The 25,140-nt window shown below is 34.1% G+C and overlaps 1 protein-coding gene and 3 pseudogenes across 1 annotated transcript; 2 read left to right on the plus strand and 2 right to left on the minus strand.

Moving 5' to 3' along the window:
* Positions 1 to 525: 525 nt before the first annotated feature.
* Positions 526 to 25,140, plus strand: SKIL (SKI like proto-oncogene). Its single transcript, XM_006910825.3, has 6 exons — positions 526 to 3,337; positions 14,388 to 14,485; positions 15,578 to 15,810; positions 19,064 to 19,305; positions 19,600 to 19,824; positions 20,463 to 25,140. The coding sequence occupies exons 1-6, from the start codon at positions 2,240 to 2,242 to the stop codon at positions 20,616 to 20,618; spliced, it is 2,052 nt and encodes a 683-aa protein (XP_006910887.1). The 5' UTR covers positions 526 to 2,239; the 3' UTR covers positions 20,619 to 25,140.
* Positions 6,055 to 6,173, minus strand: LOC112479078 (annotated as a pseudogene).
* Positions 18,482 to 18,600, minus strand: LOC112479099 (annotated as a pseudogene).
* Positions 23,092 to 23,213, plus strand: LOC112479066 (annotated as a pseudogene).

Here is a 25,140-nt window from a genome sequence, read left to right on the forward strand (position 1 = left end):
CCCCTGGGGAACCCGACGGCGGCCGCGGGGGTGGCGAGGAGTTAACAAAGCTCGTCGAGCTTCCGCGGGCGTGGAGGCCGGAGTCCAGGGTCTAGATGCGCGGGTCCCGGGTGGGGTCGGGGCCAACGGGGTCGTGGGCGGGTGTCCTACGGCGGATCGTGCCTCGCTGACCCCGGGCGGTGGGCGTGGGCAGAGAAGGGCGCTGCACTTGACCCTAGCCGTCGGGACCCCGGAGACTGGGACACCCGTCACCGTCCCACCTCCCTTCCGCCTCCCGTCTGCTCTCTGCGGGGATGCCCCGGGCTAGACCCGGTCGGTCGGCGCCCGGCGGCATGGGGATTCCGGCTTGGCGCCCCACCCGCTCGCTGACCCTTCTTCCTCAGGCCCTGGGCGGGAGGGCGGGCGGTGGTGTAGCTTTAGGGGTGCCGGGGTGACGTCCGAGAACTTCCCGGGGAGAGGGCGCACGGGGGATTTCCACAGTCCTCCCCGCGGCCTCCGCAGTGGGACCGTGTTAGGAGGGCACTCGGGGTTGTCCCAAGTCGCGGGTGGGGTTTGGGGGACTCCTCTTCCTCTACTTCCCACTACCCCCTTGCACACACCCCAAAACGTCCCGGGTCCCTTGTCCTCCACTCCTCCTCCCCCTCAGGTTTGAGATGGGTGGGTGGCTTTGCGTGGGTGGAAGATATCAGGGATGAGGGGACTCCCCAATTCTAGGTCATGCCTTCTGCCCTTTTTCTTGGTTCGCGTTGGCTGGGGTGTTCTTGTGGTGGGCGAAAGTCACTACGTTGGCTAGTGGCCTTGGTCCTTAACCCATTGGGTCTGTTTTAAGGTAAATTGCTGGGAGTTTGAGAGGTAAAATTTTTTTATTTATTGAAATTCTTTGGGGTTTTCTCTCAGGATAGAAGTGGAAGAAGAATCTTTTCTCCCCCTCTTCCTCCATTTGCAGTCTTTGTGAGGTCTGTCTGCCGTGTGCTTTTTGTCCCAGATTAGCCTTGTTCAAGGATGGAGATTCCCAGGCATGGAGGCTATAGCTTCTGGCTTCCATTAATCAAATTCGTTAACCTTTTAAAGGAAAATTGATTTTTGTCTATAGTCACTTCAGAAAAATAACATACACTGAAGATGAATTAATGCACTTAAGATTGTAACTTAGTTACATATGGTAGATATGTTAACTTATCCGATTTTTGGAGATGAAACTAGTGTTTCTTTTTAAATTAGGAGATGAAGTAATGGATTGTTTTAGTTAAAGTGACACAGCTGGAAAGCCTCGTATGGAGTTTGGGGGAGATGGTCTGTTCAAATAGAATGTTTTTCCTATTCTGAGTTGGAGTACCCCTGTCTCCCTTTTGAGGGATATTATTGCTCCTTTTACCCGTTCGCCAAATTTCCTTATTAAATGAAGGTTCTTCTAGTTAACTGGTGTTAAATTTAAAGAAATCACTCAGGTGTCACCTTTGGTAAAATGAACTCAGGTTTAAGATTAAGAAACTGGTTTCAAACTGACCCTTTGGCCTCTGGAGCAAATTCAAATGTAACCCCCCTCCCCCCCATCTTCCTTCTCTTCCAGATTAATTAAAAGAAGAACAAACAGTAATCCTTGAAGATAACTGGGCAGTTTTTCTTTAAATCATCTTTAATTGTAAAAGTTCAAGTGGAGTCAGAGGCTCTTCTTACTGGCCTGACGATTTATACAAGTCTTCAGTTTGTCAACACAGACCAACAGATTATCATCTTTAGAGAAGATTTTTTTTTTCTTTTTTTGTTGTCCTTGGTGCCAAAAATTAAATTTGGGTGCATCACTTGACTCGTGTTTGTGTCTAGGTTTTATGACGGAAGTAATTTCATAAACTTTTCACTTGTCTTGCTTAAAACCAAACCAAACCAAACCAAACCATTGCATTGAACCTGGAAATCTTGAATTGAGAGAATTGGTAACTTTAAGTTAATGTATCCGAAGAATTAAAAAAACAAGTTTCCTCAGAGTTGTGCCTCTTAAAATTCTTTATTATTGGAAACAAATTTTATAGTACTTGGAGTGAAATCTTACTAGAGTATAAGCAGAACCGAACAAATTTCAATGTTTATTGAGTAATTTAGGAAGAGATCTCTTTGGAAGTTTAAATTTTCTATGGGAGTAAGTTACCATAAGTATTGGTATACATTACTTTCTTCAAGTAAGCAATTAAATAACAATGCAAATCTCAGATTTACTTATTTAATACAATAGTTTTTAGCAATGGAAAACCTACAGACAAATTTCTCCTTGGTTCAGGGCTCGAATAAAAAAATGAATGGGTTGGGAGATGATGGCAGCCCTCCAGTGAAAAAAATGATGACAGACATTCATGCAAATGGAAAAATGATGATAAACAAGATGCCAACAGTAAAGAAGGAACACTTGGATGACTATGAAACGCCAATGGAAACTGATGGAGAGCATGTCAAGCGAACCTGTACCTCTGTGCCTGAACCTTTACATTTAAATCCCAGTTTGAAACACACTTTGGCACAATTCCATTTAAGTAGTCAGAGCTCTCTGGGTGGACCAGCAGCATTTTCCGCTCGATACTCCCAAGAAAGCATGTCACCTACTGTATTTTTGCCTCTTCCATCTCCTCAGGTTCTTCCTGGTCCATTGCTCATCCCTTCTGATAGCTCCACAGAACTTACCCAGACTGTGTTGGAAGGGGAGTCAATTTCTTGTTTTCAGGTTGGAGGAGAGAAGAGACTCTGTTTGCCCCAAGTCTTAAATTCTGTTCTCCGAGAATTTTCACTCCAGCAAATAAATACAGTGTGTGACGAATTGTACATCTATTGTTCAAGGTGTACTTCAGACCAGCTTCATATCTTAAAGGTCCTGGGAATACTTCCATTCAATGCCCCATCTTGTGGGCTGATCACATTAACTGATGCACAAAGACTATGTAATGCTTTATTGCGGCCACGTACTTTTCCGCAAAATGGTAGCATACTTCCTGCTAAAAACTCATTGGCTCAGTTAAAAGAAACTGGCAGTGCCTTTGAAGTGGAACATGAATGCTTGGGCAAATGTCAGGGCTTATTTGCACCCCAGTTTTATGTTCAGCCTGATGCTCCGTGTATTCAGTGTCTGGAGTGCTGTGGAATGTTTGCACCCCAGACATTTGTGATGCATTCTCACAGATCACCTGACAAAAGGACTTGCCACTGGGGCTTTGAATCAGCTAAATGGCATTGCTATCTTCATGTGAACCAAAAATACTTAGGGACACCTGAAGAAAAGAAACTGAAGATAGTTTTAGAAGAAATGAAGGAGAAATTTAGCATGAGAAATGGAAAGAGAACTCAATCTAAGGCAAGTTTTTTTTTAATAGCAATTTTGAATAACTGATGGTTTACTTTGCGATCAAAAGTATTTAGATTATAATTTGTTAAGAAATGACATGCAACAACAACAATGGATCCACGTAATGTTTGTATTACATGTTTTAGTCTATAAAGTACTTTCCTGTGCGTGTTGTCATTCGAGCTTCTGAACAACCTAGTAAGAGAAGTAGGATTATTCCCATTTTACAGGTAAGGAGAACGAGGCTCAGATCAAGTGGCTTTCTCAAGATTATGTAGTGAGGGAGTGGAGGATTTGGGGCTTCTTTCTCAAGTTATATCCTCTCACACATCCTGCTTTTTGATGAGTAAATCTGTTGTTTTCCTAGAATTCGTGATAATTTACACGTTGGTGTTACCTCATTCCCAAATGGTATAATAGCTAGTCAAAACAGTTTTGGTCGTGAGCTCCAAACAGCATTTTTCAAAGGTACATCTAGGATTTCTGACATTGTTTACATAAGTGAGTATTTAGGCTTGATCAGTGTTGGAAACAAATGGAAAAGAGATTTTACTGAAGAATTTGTGATTCTAATAACCAACATTTGTTTTAAAGGAATAATTTTAAAAAATTGACAGCCGGAACAGATGAAAGGTTATTTTAGACTAAATACATGTTAACATAAAAACCTATCAACAAAGAGATCTTAAACTTATTTTTTTTTCCTCACTGTATTATGTGGTAGGCTAAACTAATATCTCCATTCCGTGAGTTTGAATGCCTGGGTTATAGATGAGATTTGGGTTATTAAACAGTTTATTGGCCTAGTTTTTAAATATATTTTGCTATTTGATTAAAGTCAGTGTAATAGCTAACACTAAGTGTTTGAAATGTAGCAAGCATTGTTTTTGAGCAGTTTTACATGTATAATTTTGTTTGATTTGTACAAAAGATTGACCATGTTTCATTTTAAAGAGTCTAAGTTTTCCACTATTTTTATTCCTTGAAATAATGTCTGCCCTTTCTACTTCACAGAAGAAATGAATGGAGCATATTAAATGACGGAAGGTTATTCACAGCAACTGTAGAACTTGGCTAGAATCTAAGATTTGGTATCCTGTGCTTTATTATAGTGCCCTTAGGGTTTTGAGGGAAATTTAGTTAAATTTAGATAAGATGGTGATTTGCTTTTGAAGCCCCATGAAGATAATTTTAAACTAATTCAGGGTAGTTTGCTACTGCTCCTTCCAAAGGATCTGCAGGTCTTCGAAATTCCTTGCCTGTGGCTACTAGATATTCATGTTGTTCATGTGCAGTTGTAACAGATTTTGAAGCAGGAGTGACTTCAAGCCAGTTCTCAAATTGCCGGACTTGCTTACAGCTGGACTGCACCCATGGTAAAGCTTGTGCCTTAGAGATTATATTCTGAAAGTATGGAATGCCCCATTCGATATTTATGGTGTGTGTACCCCCAAGTTATTTAGGGCTTCTGCCCTTATGTGGCCATAGATGACTGCATTTGCCAATATTTGCCAATATTTGCCAAATATTCACTCACCAATCTTTGTTGCATTCTTTAGGATAAACTACTTTTCCTAATATTTCTGCTCTGTGTTTATGAAAAAAATATCTGAGAGCTATGATAAGGGTTAAAAAAAAAAAAGGATGATGAATTTACTTAACTGAAACTGAGTGTGCTAGGGTTTGGTTAAAATGGAAACCACCCTTCATCTGGATATAGTCCTTTATTGTCTCAGAACTTATTAATTTGGATTTATTTTTTCTTTGGGGAAGATGTGAGAATTTTTCCATCTTTTCCTATTATTTTTTGCAGTATTTTCTACAGTGTTTCTGGTATATTTTGAATTGTTTCCGACTTTATATGAGTTTTAAACAATTTAAGAGAACTTAAGAAAAATTTCAGCAAACCTTTAAGGAAGGAGATTTTTTGGGTTCATGTGTAATACATACTTGAGTGGTTGTTTTGTTATGCTTGTCATTTCATTTCACATTTAAAAAATTTACTCCTTAAGACTGTGAGGTAGTTCTTTTTTGAAAGTCTGTTGAACAAGGTTTCTCAGATGAGAAACCAGGCTCAGATGGGTCACATGCTCCTGGTTGTATAACAGGTAGGTGGTAGAATCAGGAGTTAAATGCAGGCATTCTGACATAGGTCTAGGACTTTTAACTGGTTTTCTCTAAAGAAAATTTAGTAATGGAAACTTAAAAAACAAGTCAGTTTCGTATAATGGTTCTTAACTTCTGTGTTAACTTATATTTAGACTAAGGTATTTAACTGGTAAGAGGGGCAAGGAGATATTCCTTGACTGGGAAACATTTTTTAGTATCATCTGTGATTGCCAAACAAACCAAGTTAGGCCGAGGAAAGCTCATTTTTAAAAGTTGAAAGACCTAAAAAAAATATATGTGTGTGTGTGTGTGTGTATGTATGTACTAAATGTAACCTTATATAAAGGACGATGTTTAGTGTAACTATGAATGTAATTTTATATGTTTATGTAGTCAAAGTATTGTTTTTGGAATTAAAAAAAAAAACCCTGAAACTAAATAGGCAATTGTTTGAAATATAGCAACTATTAAATTATTTCTAAGGATGGAAATTATATTAGTGATGATCACTAAACTATTTGTATAGCTAATAGCTATATTTAATTTGCATAGCTAATAGCTGTATTTAATTTGCATATTTAGTAGCTATATTAAATTAAATTAATTAATTTTTTAAACGCCTATGGCACCTGGTATTCTTAGGTGGTCTCCCATCCAAGTACTCACCAGGCCCGACCCTGCTTAGCTTCCGAGATGAGACGAGATTGGGCACGTTCAGGGTGGCATGGCCATAGACAGTAACTGTATTTTAGGTGAGAGAAATAAGTGGTATAAGATCAGTGTTCTATGTGAAGGACTGACTGTATTCTTTGTAGAAACTAAAGCTATATTTTGAACTTTTTTACTCAGGTCACTACAAGAAATACACTTGAGTTTAGATCTGCCTAGGTTGCTTTGCAAAATGATGTTGAAAACCTATTTATCTTTTCAATCACTTGAGTTTTTTGTGCTTTTTATTAGAAAAATGGTTATCATATTTCACAATGTACAAATATATGCAAGAATATCATATTCCTGATTCTCCATATCCTCAGTGGATATTATTTATTTGATCTAATTCTGATTTTGTTGAATCCTACATTCTTGTCTGTGGGGAAAAAGGTTGTTAAGCAAATGGACCATTTGTAAATAAAATTTGAAAGGTGATATTATTTTCAAACTCTATCTATGATGCAAGTAGATGACCTAAAGATATTAACTAAAAAATTTACTCTTAAAGCTTATTAAATATTTCACTATTTTTAGTTTTGCATTTTCCTTTTAGTTCATCATTTCTGCAGAGGTCATTGGAATAATGATAATAGTACAAAAAATTTCTCTACTCCTGTAAGCTACTATACTTTCGTTTCAGAAGTTAATATACTTCCTTGTTTAGGAAGTAAGGAAATACACTAGAGAGAATGGACGACTACAAAGAGTAGTGTTGGGACAAAATATGTTTGATCAAGTTGGGAATCGGTCAGAATCAAGTAAGGTATTTATTCCTATGAGGGGCCAGTATCAATGTTTTGTCTAACTTTCTAAAATTAATAATTGTCATTATGAGTTTAGAGACTATGTTTTTCCTGTTTTCCCAGAACATAGTTTAGTGTCTGGCACGTCCAAGGCACTCAGTGAATATTTTTTTTCCTTTACTGATTAAATGTAAAAAAAAAAAACAAAAAAAAACCACTTTTATTTTAGAATATTTGGAATTTTTTTGGAGAAATGATGGTTTGACCTTTAATAAACACATAATTTGCAAATAAATGAATAAGAATACTGATCAAATGAGAGTTTGGATGTGAAGCATTTGGGAAGTTAAAGGTCTTAAAATGCAGGATGATACTTTAAACTGTGGTTGAACTATTTACTATTATATATTTGAAGACTTTTTTTTCCTTTCTCCAAACATTTTGACTTACTTTGAATTATGTGAAGATATTTTTAAGACAAATAAGATAACTGAGTGTTGGGTTCAAATGTATCTCACTCTTAGTTGTTTGTACACAGGAATTACACTAATTGGATATTTGTTTACCTACTAAAATGAAATGTGCAAAAAGAAGGTGCAAAACAGGTTATAAGAATTGTTATAAGGACATTTCAATGAAATCTTTAGAATGGCTTTAGGAATAGTGCCCCCTTATGGTTTGGGAAATACAGAGTGTATATATTCATTTTACCGTTAAATGGTAAAACATTTAAAAATGTTAATATTTTAAAAAATATTTATGAGAAAAACCTTAGAAATTTATTCTTTTGGTCTGAAAAAATTAAACTTCAAGGAATCAGTGTTTAATCAGCCAATAGTGTTCTCATAGCTATGCATACATTATAATTTATGCCACTGGGAGTACAAGGATGTAAACAGGAATTGGGTTAATTTCAGTCTCTTTAGAATTCTGGGAGTGGAAAGTGATTGTGGAGCCAGAACTCAATTTGTTCAAGTAAAGAGATAGAACTAGTTATGAATAGCTTTAGTAATGGCTTGAACCTGTATTTTGCCTACATATAGAATTTTGGTCTGTTGAGAGTTTATATACATAAAATAAAGATTTTATTAGACTACAAAAAGCAAAAGGAATATATAAATAAACCATACACCGGTTTTTTAAGGCGTAGTTCGCTTCATTACTACAGTGTTATAGCACCATGGTAGGCAGAAAGAGGAATGAATAGGAAAGATATACAATTAATTTACAAGTCATTTTGATTTCAAGACTTAGAAGTGTGTCACAGAAATATGTACATAAACAGTAGATGAAAGTGTCCTAAGGCAGGAATTCATCTAGTTTCTGAATCTAGAATGTGGTAGATGCTTAATAACGATTTGAATAACAGAATGAAAAGTCTTAGTAGCCCTATAAAGTTACCAGTGATCTTTGAGGAAGAGCATATGATTAGTTTTAAAGAAAGCATTTTATTTTTATTCGTGATACTGAATTTGAGATTTCAAATAGCATTTAAAGGGTATATTTTGTTTATCATATGAGAACAAGGAATAAAAGTTTAAGAAACTAAAGACCATTTTGGTAAAAAATACTAGGGCTTTTATTCCATGTTAAAATTCTTTGGTGTGATTTTGAAAGCAATGCAGACCCATTGTAAATACTAAGAAAACACGTTCCTCATCATTTTACAATGGAGTAAATTTACCATTGTAATTTATTCCTTTGCATATGTAATGCTTTGTAAATCTGTGCAAAAGCATCTCTACATTGCACAAGTGTTAATACAGGACTAGTTATTGAAATAGTAATATTTTTGGACCAATTTTAAGATAGTTTGCTTAGAGCAGTATTTTTCAAATTGCAGTTTATCACTTATGCAGCCTTTTTTTTTTTTTTTTTAAATCTGGGGTTCCATGAGAGGAGAATTAAGCCTTTCAGAAAAAGATATGAGTGATGGTTTGTTATTTCTCCCAAGGATGGTATATAGTACCATTTTAAATACTTTGTAGAGAAGGTAATTTATTGCATACAATGGATGCCTGGGGACATTTGGCCTTATTCTCTTGAGAACCCCAGGTGAGAAAGAACCAGGAAGCCATGAAATCAATTTAGTGGGTCACCAGCATTAAAAACAAAACAAAGCAAAATAGAGTAAAATAAAAAATAGAGTACATTGCGTATGGGTAAATTAGTTAATCTGCACTTTGCTGTTGTCAATTTACATTGGGTAAAGGCCAAAATAATCTAAGATCATAATTTTTTTTTTTTATAGCATATATACTGAAATGGGATAGAAAAGCAAAAGTCCCAGGAATTAATAGATTTTTTTTTTTATCAGTTCTTTTTCCTTCAAGTTGTAAAGGGAGTGATATACTACTGACTTCACATGGCTTAGCTTCCATGAAGAATTTAACAGTTGCACATTTTAAGAAAATAAGCCTTTGCTTTTCCTGTGAGCATTTTAATCACTTTAAATTGGCTTTGTGAGGTAGGTGGTATGATCTTTCAGTGTAGGGGAACGGCAGTCCTTGCTATAACTCCTGAAGATCTGTCTTTGGTAAGTTAGTGGAAGATCTGTCTTTGGTAAGTTAGTGCAGATGCTTAGATCATATTGTTCCAGTTTTGCTTTAGGTTGATAAATTCTAATAATGACAGTGAAGTGAGGCACAAGACTAAGCCTTAAAATCCCTTAAGTAGCTATTTGCTACCTTGTAACACTATTCCTGTTTCAGTTGTTGAAACACTCATTCACAACATGTTGAAGTACTGAGGAAACCTGATCCTGTACTGAGAGAGATTCAGTTTCTTTTGGTAAGAGTTGTTGGCAGCTGAATAGCAGGGTGTCTCTTGTGTCCTGAAATCATTTATTGACCACTTAAATGTCTTAACTGTTATACACAGTAAAAAGACCTTTACAGGTATATTCACTTTATACCTAAGGAGTTGTTGCTTAACTATGTATTCAGTCATGTGTTTAGTAAGGTTGCTAATGATTTATGTTGTAATGTGTATTTAATATTTCTTATTTAATCATACCATTAGGAGGATAGACTTAAATTTAGCAACTTATAGCCCTTACATTTACTGTCTTATGAATACTAAAATGTATAATCTTTACCTTTTATATTTTTAAAAATAACTTTTCCACATATTTTAAAAAGATTTAATTTTGATTTTTAGGGGGATTTTGAAAATCCTACCAATATTTTGAGGCATTGTCTTTCTTTAGTTCATCAATATTTGTCACTAGGACTTAAAGGTCATAAATATTAATCTGTTACTGTAATTAAAAACTAGAGTGTCACTTAAAAGCAAAGTTATTGAAGATAAGTCTAGGAATTTTAAGATTTTTTTTAATGCAAATTGGAATGTTTGTTTATGAATAGTGCTGAGTGGGTGAAATTGCTGTTGTATCTAGAAGGTGGTGACAAAAATGCTTATTGGGTTTTTTTTTTGTAAATGAAATCAAGTTCTCTAAGTTATTTCATTGTGAGACTAATAAGCATTGTTTTTCCAAAATACAATGGTTCTTTATTAGGAAGTCTGATTATCAAAGGGTCATGTATACATAACACAGTAAGTTGAAATTTAGAGAAACTTTCATAAAACATTCCCTAATTTTTACTTATTTAAAATTACCTCCTTCATATATTTTGGTATTGTTTAAATTTTGCTTTCATAGACATTATTTATTGTTTTATGACCTAGAGAAAGAACTTTTAGAATGAAATAATATGCCTGATATTTTTCTTATGTGCTTCAGTGGAGAATGCCATCCGTTCATTTTGTGGTAGATAATGATAGGGAAGTTGGGTGACAAAAGCATTTAAAAATGTTAAGGCTCTAGCTTAAGCTACTAAGTGATCTACTTCTCTCCTTTGCCAAATCATTTAATGTATTCTATTTTAATGTTTAAATACACAAACAGAATAAATTATTTCAATATTGAAAGGTAAGATAAAAGGCAATAGATGCACATCTCTTGGTATCTTAATTTTTATTCCTGATCAGTAGTAGCTTTACTACTATGCGATTTAATTATGTTGTTCTTTTTTTGAAGACCTAATTTGTATGTTGACATAAATGCAGACTAGATGAAAAAATCTGGCATGCCTGTGAATGTTCTGTTGTGTAATATGTGCTTTTCTTAATTATTTTTAACATGCAGTTGGCATAATTTGTTATAAATGTATTTATGGCTTACCACAGCATATTAGGTAAAATTAACTCTCAACATTTTATTATGGTTGGTGTTGTACATTTCCCCATCATTTACATTTAATTTGTGGATCTGATCCATAAAAGTACATCCCAAAGACCTTTGGGCCTCTGGTACTTCTTGGAGTAGGATATGGAATGTGAAAGAGACTATCTTGTAACTATCTTGGTAGCAGAATAACCTTATAAAAGGCCACCCTGGGAATTAATGAGCAATGTTGTCATTCAGAATTCATTCGACAAATATTTATTGAATCCCTACTACATGCCAGGCTTGCTGCTAGATACTGAAAATACAAAAGTAAGACACTCCTTGACCTCAAGCTGCTGTTCAAGTTGAGACCCAGCAGCCACTCATCAGGGATTTTGAATAGGGAATTCAGACATTGGCTAGGGGACTACACTAGTTGATCTTTAAGGAAGATTTCCTTAGAACCCCTAATCTGTAACTCTGTTAGTGGGATTGTGTGAGAATAGGAGATCAAATAAGGGACAGAAACTAGAGAGGGATGGATGTTTAAATGTACTAACAATTATTTAAGGTGGCATTTGAAGTGTAGAAACATAGATATACATGAGTTTGTCTTTTTTTTTTTTTTTTTTTTTAAGATGAGGCAACCCTTGGTTGACCTCACAGATTGCAAGGACCTTGTCAGTTTACAATCCTTCATTTTTTATTTTGTTATGCCTACAGCACCTGGTCTTCCTAGGTGGTCTCCCATCCAATAAAGATACTTGAGTTTAAATCATGAATAAAAGTAAAACTTACACAAATCAAGCTGTAGAGTTTTGAAATGATCAAAATTGAGTCAGATTTTAAGTCAAGATCTTTGGCCGAAGTTTAGAATTTGCTATTCTGAAGATTTGAGATTCCAGATATCCATAATAGGAAAACTTTTTGAACATATAAATCAGTTTTAGTAATTTTAATTTTAAAAATCTGGAAACAGTTTATTTCTTGGGCAGTACATTGTTTCAAATATAAAACTGATTTAAAGTGGAATTTTTATTTTCTGAATAATGAATTTAACAAATGACTTATAGAAAAGAAATTCTTATTTAATTCAAGCTGATCTTATATTTCCTTGATTTGTTAGTGTGAGCTTATCCATGCTAATTAACACCTCTTTTATCATACAGTGTTGGGGTGGCAAATGTTCTGCCTAAGTGAATTTTCTGGATAATGAAGCTACTTTTCTCAGCACCATGTTTTTTAAAACTTTAAACTTTGTCATGAATTCTACAATGTCTTAATAGTTTTCAGTCTTTTTAAGTGGTACGTAGTATGGTATATATGTATCTGACATACTATTTATATGTGGTATAAATATAGAATATAATTTAATGATGTCATGTTGACTCAAGACTTCTTAAACATTGGTTACTATACTATGTTGTGATAAGGGTCGGGGACAGTTGAGATATATTGAATTATTTGCCTACCCTATAAAAAATCTCTCAAATTGTTTCGCTTTTTGAATCAGTTTTTATATTTACGTTCTGTAATTCTCCTCTCCTTAGGCTGTCAACTGTCACCCAGCATCTATCATTTAGTATTTCTGTTGCCAGCAGTCAGCTCCCTTTCTAATTTACTGGTAGAACTGAGCTGTAGATTGAGAAACTATGTAAACAAGTGATTGGTTTACTTTATTAATAAGCAGTTGATTTTGCCTCAGATTCTGAACTTCTTTAGAATATTTGATCAGGATTATGAAGTTTTTTGTTTTTGTTTTTTTAAATCTACTCTAGAGGCTAGAGGCCATCACTGAATCCTCAACTCTTTAATCCTTTAAAAATGTGATTCTGTACCCCCCTTCCCCCCGCCCCATCATCTTGTGGTCTTGTTAGTTTTTCAAACTTCTTGCCTAGTGATTCTCAACAAAAATGTCAGTCTCCTACCAATACAAATTACTGTATTTTTGTTTTTGGCTTTTAATTGGCTTTGAATCATCTAATTGGTCAAGTTATGTAATGTATGCTCCAAAGCTGTTTCCTTTCCATTTTCAGCCTGTTGTGTTGGCACAGTGGGTTACTTCTCAGGCCTCTCCTGAGGTTTTTCATCCCTCATTGGTTTCTTCCATTAGCAAGAGCTCCCTGATCAAACCATGGACAGTTTATGAATTGGTTTTGCTTTAATCACAACTGCTTAGCATCTGGAGATATTTTCATTCATTTTACTTAGTTTCTTGGTTCTGAACTGAATATTAGGATGTCAGGTGGGACAGTTTTCCTAATTCCTTGGTATTTAGTGGCTGTCCCCCTGAGTGTGGTGTTTATCCATCCTCGAATAAGGATGTCATTCTCCACACACCTTAGCTAGTTGCAGAAGGGAATGGAGCCTCTCAGAGGCAGGGTCCAAAGAATATCCAGCTCTCCTTTTTGTCCCATCTTTCCTTTATCTCAATCCCAATTCCCTTCTCCCTCACTCTTAGATTTGTCTGTTAACCTCCTACATTTGTTGCTCACCTGAACCATGCCTCCTTTCAGTTCATTTTCCCCTTCTCCATTAGTGAATTGCCCTCTTTTAAGACACCCTTTTCCCAAAAGAGCAGGGTAATTACTATAATATGAAATATTTGTGTGTATACGGAGGGGAGACAAAGTAATAAAGCAAACCAAAATAAGGGAGCAGTTAGTAACACAGGTTATTTATTCTTTCTCAGTTTCTGAACCTCAGTCTTCTAACCTATAAAACAGATAATGATATCTACATAATGAAGTATTTGTTAGACTTAAGCAGGATGTATAAAGTTTTTATCAGGTAGATTCATTAAGTAGCCAGTTACCTTTTTTATTTACAGGTACAGTTTATGAGGAAATATGGTTTACTGATATGTGTTATTAGCAAAGTGGATTCACATTTAGTTTGGCAAAGTATTTATTGATGTAGAATGTTACATGCTAATAAATACAATATGAATGGAGTATATTCTAGCTGATTGTAGAAGAACCAACTTATAAATGCTGTACATTTGCAGAATACTATTATTTAAAATGGATTTAAAAAATAGATTCCATAAGTATAAAATTGGATCAGATCACTTGTGGGAATCCATGTTAACATGCATAGTGAAACTTCTTGTGATGGGAGAGTTCATGTAGCAGTCTCTTTGAGTTTCAAGTGACTAGACATGGTACTTTAAGGAAAGATTGTCTTATTAGAAGATGACCGTAATTAATGTAACTCTTCTTTGTCAGGGTTCTCCAGAGATACCCTAAGGCCCTATCAGATTGACACATTAAAATTTTAACCATAATATCTTCTCTCCATAAACTTTCCCTTCTGCATTTTTCTACAGATAGATACACCATCAGGAATGGAATTACCGTCATGGTATCCTGTTATAAAGCAGGAACATGATCATGTTTCTCAGACACATTCATTATTACACCCCAGGTGAGTGGATATTAGCTCGTTAGTTTATTCATTTGTTTGTTGGTTCATTCATTCATTAATTTATTCAACCAACATCTATATGTTAGGTCTGTTCTAGGCTTTGGGAATTCATTATTTAGCTTTACTTTCTTATTAATCAGTGAAATGAATTATAAATTGTGTTGAATATTTAAGATAACCTTTTCTTGTATTTCTGTGTTATTTTCTAGAAAGAGGTCATTTCCCCTTTTCCCTGAAGTAAAAAATGAAAGTTTTCTTTTAATTTCCTTACTTCCTTTCAAGAGGTAAACCAACTCTTCAAGAGTCTAGTGTGCAAGTTTGATGTTTTAAAAAGAAATCTTTTTGAAAATTAGAAGCTTTCATTGTAACTACACCCCTCACTCAAAATCAAGTTTTTATATTTTAAATAAAAATTATCTTAGTTCGATCTTAGTTTTGCAGTTTGTTATTGCTGTTTTATCAAATACTTAGGAAGTACTAAAGTATTTTAGGAAGATTGTTCTGTGGAGTTTGATTCAAGGACTGCCCAGTAGCTGGGGCAGCATTCAGAGTGCCTGTTCTCTCTCAGAGCTTTGTAAGGGCCCTGGGAGCTCCTCATTAGGCCTGTGGTTAACCCAGCCATAGCCATACAGGGCGGGACTGAATCAGCCTCACTATAACAAAGAGCAATGATTTCTTCCTTTGGAGGGGTGATAGGCAAGAAAATGGTCCTCCAAAGTAGCATATAGTCTTGATTTCTTTCTGGCATAAACCTTACCTACTCAGAGCTGTAAAGTACTTCATGCTCTTAGTTCTCAAGTGGTTTTGAAGGTAGGAGAAGAGACTGATTTTCTTTTCCAGTGAGTACCTTTTTTGTGCTTAGAAATTACTTTGTGCAAAATAACAAAAATTTCTTGTAATTTTGCTCTTATTGCCTAAAGTACTGACTTTTTCAAGAATTCTTTTTTATGCCCCTTATTTTCTGAGTTGTTATGTTGTCTGTTTTGGTGGAAAAAAAAAAAAAAAAAAGTTTAACCATTGAAATAGATGTAACACATTTTGCTTTTTACCTAAAGGTAACACATGTCTTATTATGCCTTTCTTTGTTTTCAGCTACTACTTATACATGTGTGATAAAGTGGTTGCCCCAAATGTGTCACTTACTTCTGCTGTATCCCAGTCTAAAGAGATCACAAAGACAGAGGCAAGTAGATCCTTACCACGACAGTCAGAGAAGCCTCACAGTAGTGGGAAACATCAGAAAACAGTGTCTTATCCAGATGTCTCACTGGAGGAACAGGAAAAAATGGATTTAAAAACAAGTAGAGAATTATGTAGCCGTTTAGGTAAGTATTCAGAACTTATCTTTTTAAAAATCAAGTGTCTAATAAACACCTATTCAGCATTTTCAAAGAGGATTTCTATTTAAGAGAACTTTTCAGGTAATTGAAGCTTTTATTGTAGAAAATGCCACCTTTCAAAATTCGGAGTGACTATTTAGAACCTCAGTTGCTGTACTTTTGTAGAATGGCGATAGTTATAGAGGCTAATGAGATTGATGTATAGGCTACATGGCTTCATACTGCAAGTGATTTTTGTCTAATTACTTTTTCCCCTTCCTGCCTTTTCTTTGCTGTCAGATTTCTTCAGAAGGTCCTTATTTTTCTTTCTAATTTGCTGTGAACTGAGAACCTGTTTAATAATGCTAAGAAGTATATGGAACAGTAGTTGGGTATAGGACTCAGGGAAACTTAGTCGTGGGATAAGGAAGGATAGAAAACTCATAGCTGTGGGAGCCAGGCAGATGGCATGAATGCAGAACGCTGGCTGGATATCTAAAAAAAAAAGCTGCCTAGTTACAGCGCAGACCAAACAAGATATGTTTGCTTAAATGCTTCTTATATTACCCTCCATGTAGCTGCAGAGCTTTGCTTATAGCTTAGATAAGTTTAACAGTTATTTCAGCTTTTTGAGAGCAGTTGAAGAGTCTTCTAGTCATTTAACTGTTTACATAGATAATTGAGATTCTTGGGGAGTTTTCTGTACTTTAATTTTGAGATTTTTAAAGTTTAGTTTTCTTTGGATTTAAATATGGTAAATAATTTGAATGTACCTTTATACTCTATTTTCATTATATTTTATTTCCCAGGTTAATGAATTCTAGTACCTTAAAATAATTGAGATATAATTCATACCTTGAAATTTATGCTTTTAATGGGTATAATTCAGTGGTTTTTTAGTAAATTCACAAAAGTTGTGCAATGATCACAACTGCTTAATTTCAGAACATTTTCTTCACCCTAAAAGAAACCCTGGAATCCATTAGAAGTTACTGTCTATTCTCCCCGTTCCCCAGCCTCTGTCAACCACTAATCTAGTTTCTGTCTTTATAGACTCTGGACATTTTCATATAAAAGAGATCATACAATATGTTGTGGCCTTTTGTTGTTTGGCTTCTTTCGCTAAGCATATTTTTTCAGTTCATGTTGTACTTTCCTCTTTTATGGCTCAATAATATTCTATTGTGTGGATAGATATTTACCATGTTTTGTTCATCAGTTGATGGACATTTGTATTGTGTCTACTTTTTGGCTGTTCTAAACACTTACGCACACGTTTTAATGTGGATGTATGTTTTCATTTCTCTTGGGTATATATTTAGGAGTGAAATTGTTGTTTGATGTGGTAACTCTATGTTTAACATAGACTGTCAAACTGTTTTTCAAAGCAGCTGCACAATTTCATTCCCACTAGCACTTTATGAGGGTTCTAATTTCTGCATCTTTGTCAACACTTGTTATTGTCTGTCTTTTTGATTATAACCATCCTAGTGGTTGTGAAGTGGTATTTCATGGTTTTGATTTACAGTCCTCAGTGACTAATGATATTGAGTGTTTTTTCATGTTTTTATTGGACATTGCAAATCTGGAGAAATATATATTTAGATCCTTTGCCTATTTTAAAATTGGGTTATTTCTCTTTATATTGGGTTTTAAGAGCTCCTTATATATTCTGGATACTAGACCTTTATCAGATATATCATTTGCCATTTTGTCTGTTGTCTTTTCATTTTCTTGTTAGTGTCCTTTGAAGCACGCAAGTTCTAAAGTTTGATGAAATCTAATTTATTTTTTCTTTGGTTCTCTATAGGTGTCATGTCTAAAACACCAAGGTCACAAAGATTTACATAGAAGAGTCTTAGCTCTTACAGTTAGGTCTTTTATGCATTTTGAGTTACTTTTTATATATGGTATGAGGTTCAACTTCATTGTTTGTACGTGGATACAGTTGTCTCAGCACTGTCAAAAAGAATATTCTCTCCTGATTGAATTGTCATGGTGCCTTTGTTGAAAACCTGTTGCCCATATAAGTATGGGTTTATTTATGATCTTAATCCTTATGCCAGTACTATACACAGTCTTGATTTCTGTAGCTTTGTAATAAGCTGTGAGTCCTCAACTTTGTTACTCTTTTTCAAGATTGTTTTGGCTATTTTGGATTCTTTGCATTTCTATATGAATTTTAGAATTAGCTTGTCAGTTTCTGCCACAAAGCCAACTGGGATTTTGATATATATTGCATTGAAAAAGTAGATTAGTTTGGTGAGTATTACCAGCTGTCTTAGTCCATTTGGGATGCTATAGCAAAAGTACCATAGACTGGGTAGCTTACACTTGGGTTCCCCAATCCCTGGGCCACAGACCGGTACCAGTCCATGCATGGTCTGTTAGGAATTGGGTTGCACAGCAGGAGATAAGTGGTGGGCAAGTGAGTAAAACTTCATCTGTATATGCAGTCGCACCCCAGTGCTTCAGCGCCACCTTAGATCATCAGGCATTAGATTCTCATAGGAGCACTGGTCCTTGGTGCCAAAAAGGTTGGGGACTGCTGGTATCATAAACATTTATTTTTCACAGTTCTGGAGGAACTGTGTAAGGTCAAGGCATCAGCAAATTTGGTGTATGGCAAGGGCCTGCTTCCTGGTTCATAGCCATCATCTTTTTTATTTTTTTTTAATGCCTACAGCACCTAGTCTTCCTAGGTGGTCTCCCATGCAAGTACAAACCAGGCCTGACCCTGCTTAGCTTCCAAGATCAGACGAGATCGGGTGTGTTCAGGGTGGCATGGCCGTAGACAATAGCCATCTTCTTACTGGGTCCTCACATGGTTGAAAGCATAGGAGAGCTCTCTGGAATCTCTTTTATAAGGGCATAAATCCCATCGTAGTGGCTCTATATGTATGACCTAATCACCTCCCAGAGGCCCCACCTCCTAATACCATCACATTGGCAGTCAGGATTTCAACATACGAATTCTAGGCAGGAAGGTGTCACTAACATTCAGTTCATGACACCTTCTTAACAATATTAAGTCTTCTAATCCATGAACATGGGATACCTTTCCATTTATTTAGGTCTTTAATTTCTTTCAATGATGTTGTGTGGTTTTTATTGTTCGAGTCTTGTACGATTTTTGTTAAATTTATAAGTATTTTTTTATTTCATTTGTAAATGGGATTAGTTTTTAATCTATGGATTGCTCTAGTGACTTTTTAAGAGTGATATTCATACTCTTTTTCTTCATTTTTGCTTTATAAAGATCCATTCATCTCAAATAATTCTGTAAGTAAAAAGAAACCCGAGTCTACCACTTGCAACTCAGTCAGAGACACAAGCAAGGCGGGAATTGACCATGATACTGCAGCTTCATCTCCACTTCTTGTCAAAGATGTCATTTGTGAGGATGATAAGGGAAAAATCATGGAAGAAGCAATGAGAACTTATGTAAAACAGCAAGAAAAATTGGACTCAATTTTGCAGAAGAAGCAACAACTTCAGATGGTAAAATTATTATCTAAATAATAGCCCATTATGAAAAAATACTTTTGCATATTCTTAAGATAAATCAAGATGAGATGCTGCTGATATATTTAAGATTATTCAGTTTTATACTCAAGCAATTTTAATGTACTTTGTTTTTAGAGAAAATAGTTTTTCAAGATAATTACTTCTACATAAAACTGATATGACAACTGACTTTTAGCTATTATATGTCCTGTTTTTCCTGAATTGAAATTTTTAACATGATAGAAATAAAGTAAATACAATTTATATTGTGATTTTTTAATATTACAGGAAGTTGAATTGTTGAATAGTTCAAAAGCTATGAAGGAACTCACTGAAGAACAGCAGAATTTACAGAAAGAGCTTGAATCTTTACAGAATGAACATGCTCAAAGAATGGAAGAATTTTATGTTGAACAGAAAGACTTAGAGAAAAAATTAGAGCAGGTAATGAAGCAAAAATGTACTTGCGACTCAAATTTGGAAAAAGACAAAGAAGCTGAATATGCGGCACAGGTAAGAATTACTGTTTGTAGTGCCCTTTCAACATGGAAATTGAAGCTGTTAAAGAAATTATTTTTTGTCAAGCTCATTTTATTGGGTTAGATTTCAAAATAGTTCTGTTATAGATAACTTTATGCTATATCATCCAAGGTGATTTTTTGACCTCGATTGCTTTATTACTTTAAACTTTTATTGGGTTTCCATAGTTTAGTTGCCCAAATTGCTAATCTCCATCTGAATATCAAGTGTTATATTATATTTTAATGTAGCTTTACATTAGCTTTCAGACCAACAAATTAATAAACATGAACTGTTGTCCACTGTTTAAAAACACTGGAGCAAAAATGAACTTGGAGAAGATGAACAAATAACACTTAACATGAGTAGGCGGTGATGATGAGAGGTGTGCTAAAGCTAGTGCATAATGAAAATATGCTAGGTGTTCAGTTCTCTCAACCCTTTGTTTTTCCTTCAGTTCAATGTCATATCAAAGTCAGATTAATAGTATTAGATATTCAAAAGATTGTAGTATGCATTAAATAGCTCATTTTATAAAGATGAATTTGAAGGAAGATCTTTGCCATTATGTGAGGATTAAATGGAAACACAAAACTGAATGAAAACTGACAAAGTTGTTTTAAATCACACAGTTGGCAGAATTAAGACAGAGATTGGACCATGCCGAGGCGGATAGGCAAGAACTCCAAGATGAACTCAGACAGGAACGGGAGGCAAGACAGAAGTTAGAAATGATGATAAAAGAGCTAAAGCTGCAGATTTTGAAATCAAAGACTGCTAAAGAATAGAAACCTTTAAAGAGATTCGTCTGTGTATTCTCGACAGGGTTTATTTTGTTTGTTTGCTTTGCTAATTGAATTCCGAACCGTTTATCTGCATGAAGATAACTTAGGTGTTTTATCCATTTGTAGATCAGAGAAAATGAAGAAATTATATATATTAGTACATAAATTTTTACATTTTCCAAATGAATGGAAATGTATGTTTCTTTGTACTTTTTTTTTGCAACCAGCTTAGTAACAGTACTCTGTGGTTTCAACTATTAGATGACCTGCCTATATTTCTAATGCAAATTTAACAGTTGCATACTTTTTAAAAGCTGCATTGTATGGTGGAAAATAATTGTGGTCAATTTTGTTATCCATATTTCAGACTCAATTTTAGATAACAATGGTGGTGTCATATTTCAAATATATAGAGCTTAAGGGGTTGAATCTCCAGTTTTTTCCATTAACGATCTACTTTCTAAGTTGATATATTTATTATTATATACAAAATTTGCTTTTATTTTGTTCATACTGTGGAGTGAATTTCCATCAGTTTTCTTCTTTTTAATGTCTCCTAAGAGACATTTTATCAAAAGAAGAATTTCATTGATGAAGTTATAGCACACCCCGTGGGCATAAATGGGGAATGATAGTATGCTTTGTTATAATCCTGCTGCTAAACACAAGAAGCAGTTGTAATTTGATTTTTGGTTTATACGTGGTTATATTTAGAATTATTTTTTTTATGAGGAAATGTCAGGAGAGAGAGAATAAAATGTAAAAGTTTCTGAACTTTTGTTTATGTTAATAGTGGTGTGAAATGTTAATGTTCTTGAGAAAAACTGATACTGTTGATGTACATCAGTTTCTATACAATCCATAATCTTCCTGTACAGTTTTTATATGTAGTTATGGGTCTTACTGAAATTTATATAATTTGTTTTCCTTTAAATTGTAAAATATTAAATGCCTTGAAGGTTATTTTGGACTTTTGTATGTTTAAATGTTGTCTTATCAAAATTTGCCCGAATGGACCATTTCAATTACTACTTATTATCAAAATCAGGAATTTACAGTCAACTGATTAGTGTATGATAGGTTAATATAGTCATCTGCTACTAAAAGATTTTTAGATAATTTTTAGAAGAGAGGAATTCTGTAGTTTGGTAGAGGGGCAACATCTTCTGCACTTTTTTTTTTTTTTTGCACAGTAAAGTCTCATTCCTTAATGGCAAATTTCTTATTAGTTAATTCGTGGCTTAAAAGATATTCAGTAAAATTCTTAGTATGCATTTTTTAAAAGAAGTTTCCTGAAGCTACTATTAATTGATATTCTTATCCCATGAATTTTATGTTTCTCATGTTCTTGCATAAGGTACTGAATGAAATTACTTGAGAGCTAAGTTTATTTTTAAAATAAATCAGCTAGAGTTAAGGTTATATGCTGTTCCCAGCGTAAATGATAGCTACTCAAATGATACAGATCTTCAAAAATCAGTAGGTTAAACTAGTTATTTTTATATTTTGCTTAGTGATACTAATGTATCCTAAATGAATTTTTGTACTTCCTTTTTTTTTTTTTTTAGGTGAGGCAACCCTTGATTGACCTCACAGATTGCAAGGACCTTGTCAATTTACAACCTTTTATTTTTTTATTTTTTACACCTACAGCACCTGATCTTTCTTGGTGGTCTCCCATCCAAGTACTAACCAGGCCTGACCCTGCTTAGCTTGAGATCAGACAGGATCGGGCTTATGAATTTTTGTACTCCCCAAAGTATAGTTTCTTCGCAAGAGTGTAATCTAAATGTGTATTATCTATTTTCCATTTAAATTTTACTGTATCAATCCTGCAATTAAATTTGTTGACTTTTAGAATCTTCTCAAGGAGGAACAAATGTAAAAATGACGTAGAGGAACAAATTTAAAATGACCTACCCTCATAATACTTTTTATTTAGATCTGGAGAAAGAAAAATCACAAAGACATTTTATGATACAGTTTCGCTTTAGTTGTGAATTACCCGTGTTACAGCTAAGGTTTTTAAGAGACAAACTCAAGCTCCTGTAGTTTCATTTATTTTTCTAATTCACTCAAGATCTTTCTGTTTGTTATTTAGTAAATGTTAAATTTACTTAAGTTTCAACCCAAAACTTCTAAAATAAATTGCTTCATCTTTGCAATATTTTACTTAGAATTGCAAAATTCTAAGCAATGCTTAAACACTTTATCATAAACTTTTAATTTAGAATTGAGTAAAGAAATATTTTTTCTAGTTCTTCACATAATGAAAACTTGTTACGTGAAATTGTGTAGTCTTCATTTTCCAGAAGATACTTCGATGTGCCATAGGTTTCTGTCTTAACTTCCTTGAAAATAGTTTTTTAGTCACTTGTAAATATTATACCTATTCTAGTTAAAAATAATTTTAAGTTAAACTGCACCACATAGCTTGAAAATATAGAGATTTTGTAATATTTTAAAAGTGGCCTCTATCACATCTCAGCCTTTTGGCTAAGATCAAGTGTAGTATCTGTTTTTGTCAGTTTAATAAAAGTGTCCTCTGCTAAAATATCTTATCCATATAAACTTATTCTTCTATTCTTTGCATGCTCATTTTGTGTGTTGATTGCTAGTTTAAAGTTTGTGTTGTTTTGTGTGCTAAATCATTAGGTAAGCAGATTTTCCCTCAGATTTTGTAATGTTCTTTTTAGGAAAAATATAAAAATGCTTTAAAAAGCTGCATTGAAGGAACGGCCTATCGAGAGTGCTAGAGCATCTTTAGAAGGAAGAAAAGATAGAATACTAGCTTACTGGGTGATGGGTGATATTTAATTTGGGTGATGATAGTTTCTGTACTCTATGAGAAAAAGGTACCAAATCTATAAAGGTAGTAAATGTAAAATCTGCTGTCTTCGAGGAAGCTCAAAACCACCCTAATTTCATAAATGCAACTTGTAACACTATGAAAAGATTTAACCAACAACATAGGTTTGGCTTGTGCTTTAGTTTTGTGAAGCATATTCTTTAGCTTGAATTTCTGTGTCCATGAGAATTAGGATGCTTTTATGCTTCTTGAACTAATTTTATAGTATACTTAATATATTACCTATTGAGATATAAAATCATTTGTACATATTGAATTAAAAACCAGTTACTAAAGTAGGTGAAATAGACCAAGTACAATGATATTTGCAGGTTATCCATATATTTTTAGACAAAACAACCAATTTATTTGCACACCTGTGACTTTTTGAAGGAAAATAAAATGATAAGGAAACTCAATATGAAACATGCTCAAGGTATTTCTCTAAAATTAATTGTAAATCTGGTGCTGAAGGCTTTTGATGAGCTAAAATTTTCTTCTTAATGAAAAGACATATTTTGATTGTTTAGGGACTAATCTTCATTTTTATTTGCTTTTGTGCATTTAATTCATACAACAGGACATTAAAAATTAACAACAAAAGTTGTGCTCATACTGTATATCTATTTCTGTGCTTGGAACTACTTGTTTATAGTTTATATTGAAGCTGTCAGCAATAAGGGACATATTACTGCTGTATTATACATTGTGGGATTGAATAAACGGCTTAATTTTTTTTCAAGTATAGAGTACTTAAGCATTTCCATTATTGGAAAAATTCATGTAGGTATTCTATATTACATTTTGTTTAAAAGGACAGTGTTTTGGTTTTTTTGTTTTTGTAAAATCTTTCCATTTTAAATGGCTTTAAACTACACAATAAAAATTGGGGCCTTTTTTTTTAAGTAATAGAATTAAATGTCTTATATAGTGCTACTGTTTTTGAATTAGAAAGTGTTCAAATGTAAAAACTAAAATTTAAAAATTAAGCCCAGAAAACAAAATAGTATATTAAATTAGTTGAATGTAAAAGAATTTATAAGATTTTTTTTTCTTTAATATAGATACCTCATTTGAAAATAAAGCACAGCATACTTAAAGTAGTTCTAGTTTAAAAAAGTCCTACTAAAAATTGCTAAATATAGGATATCTTTTGGGGAATTATAGTTTGGGGGAAGTAAAATATACATGCTTTCAACCATTCTGTTAGAAGTATTTGTTTATCCTGATACTATTAAGCCAACACAGTAGTCTTAAATTATTTCAGAATTTTTAATCTGTGAAGGCAGTAAATGAAATACCTGTTCTGCAACTGTTGAAATAAATTGTTGACTATATTGACCATAATTCAATTTAAAAATTTGCCAATGATGTATAGTTTTATGGTTAAAATTGCTGTGGTTGGTTGCATTACATGACACAAAACTGTCCTCTACCTCACGTGAAATAAATATTTTATATGGTTTTACTATAAAACAAGACTCATCTATCTGGTTACTTAGTTTACAAATTTTGAATTATATTTATTGAAACATGACATACTGTGCTCTTAGCTTATACCTCAATTGTATTTTGTGCTGTTTCCATTTTCATGCCTTGTAAATAACTTGTGTAGATCGTGGATTGAATTCCAAATGAAAACTTTTAATGCCAATAAAATTGATTCAAGCCATCTTA

The sequence above is a fragment of the Pteropus alecto genome, unplaced genomic scaffold, assembly GCF_000325575.1.
Source record: "Pteropus alecto unplaced genomic scaffold, ASM32557v1 scaffold33, whole genome shotgun sequence".
Classification (NCBI taxonomy): Eukaryota; Metazoa; Chordata; class Mammalia; order Chiroptera; family Pteropodidae; genus Pteropus; species Pteropus alecto.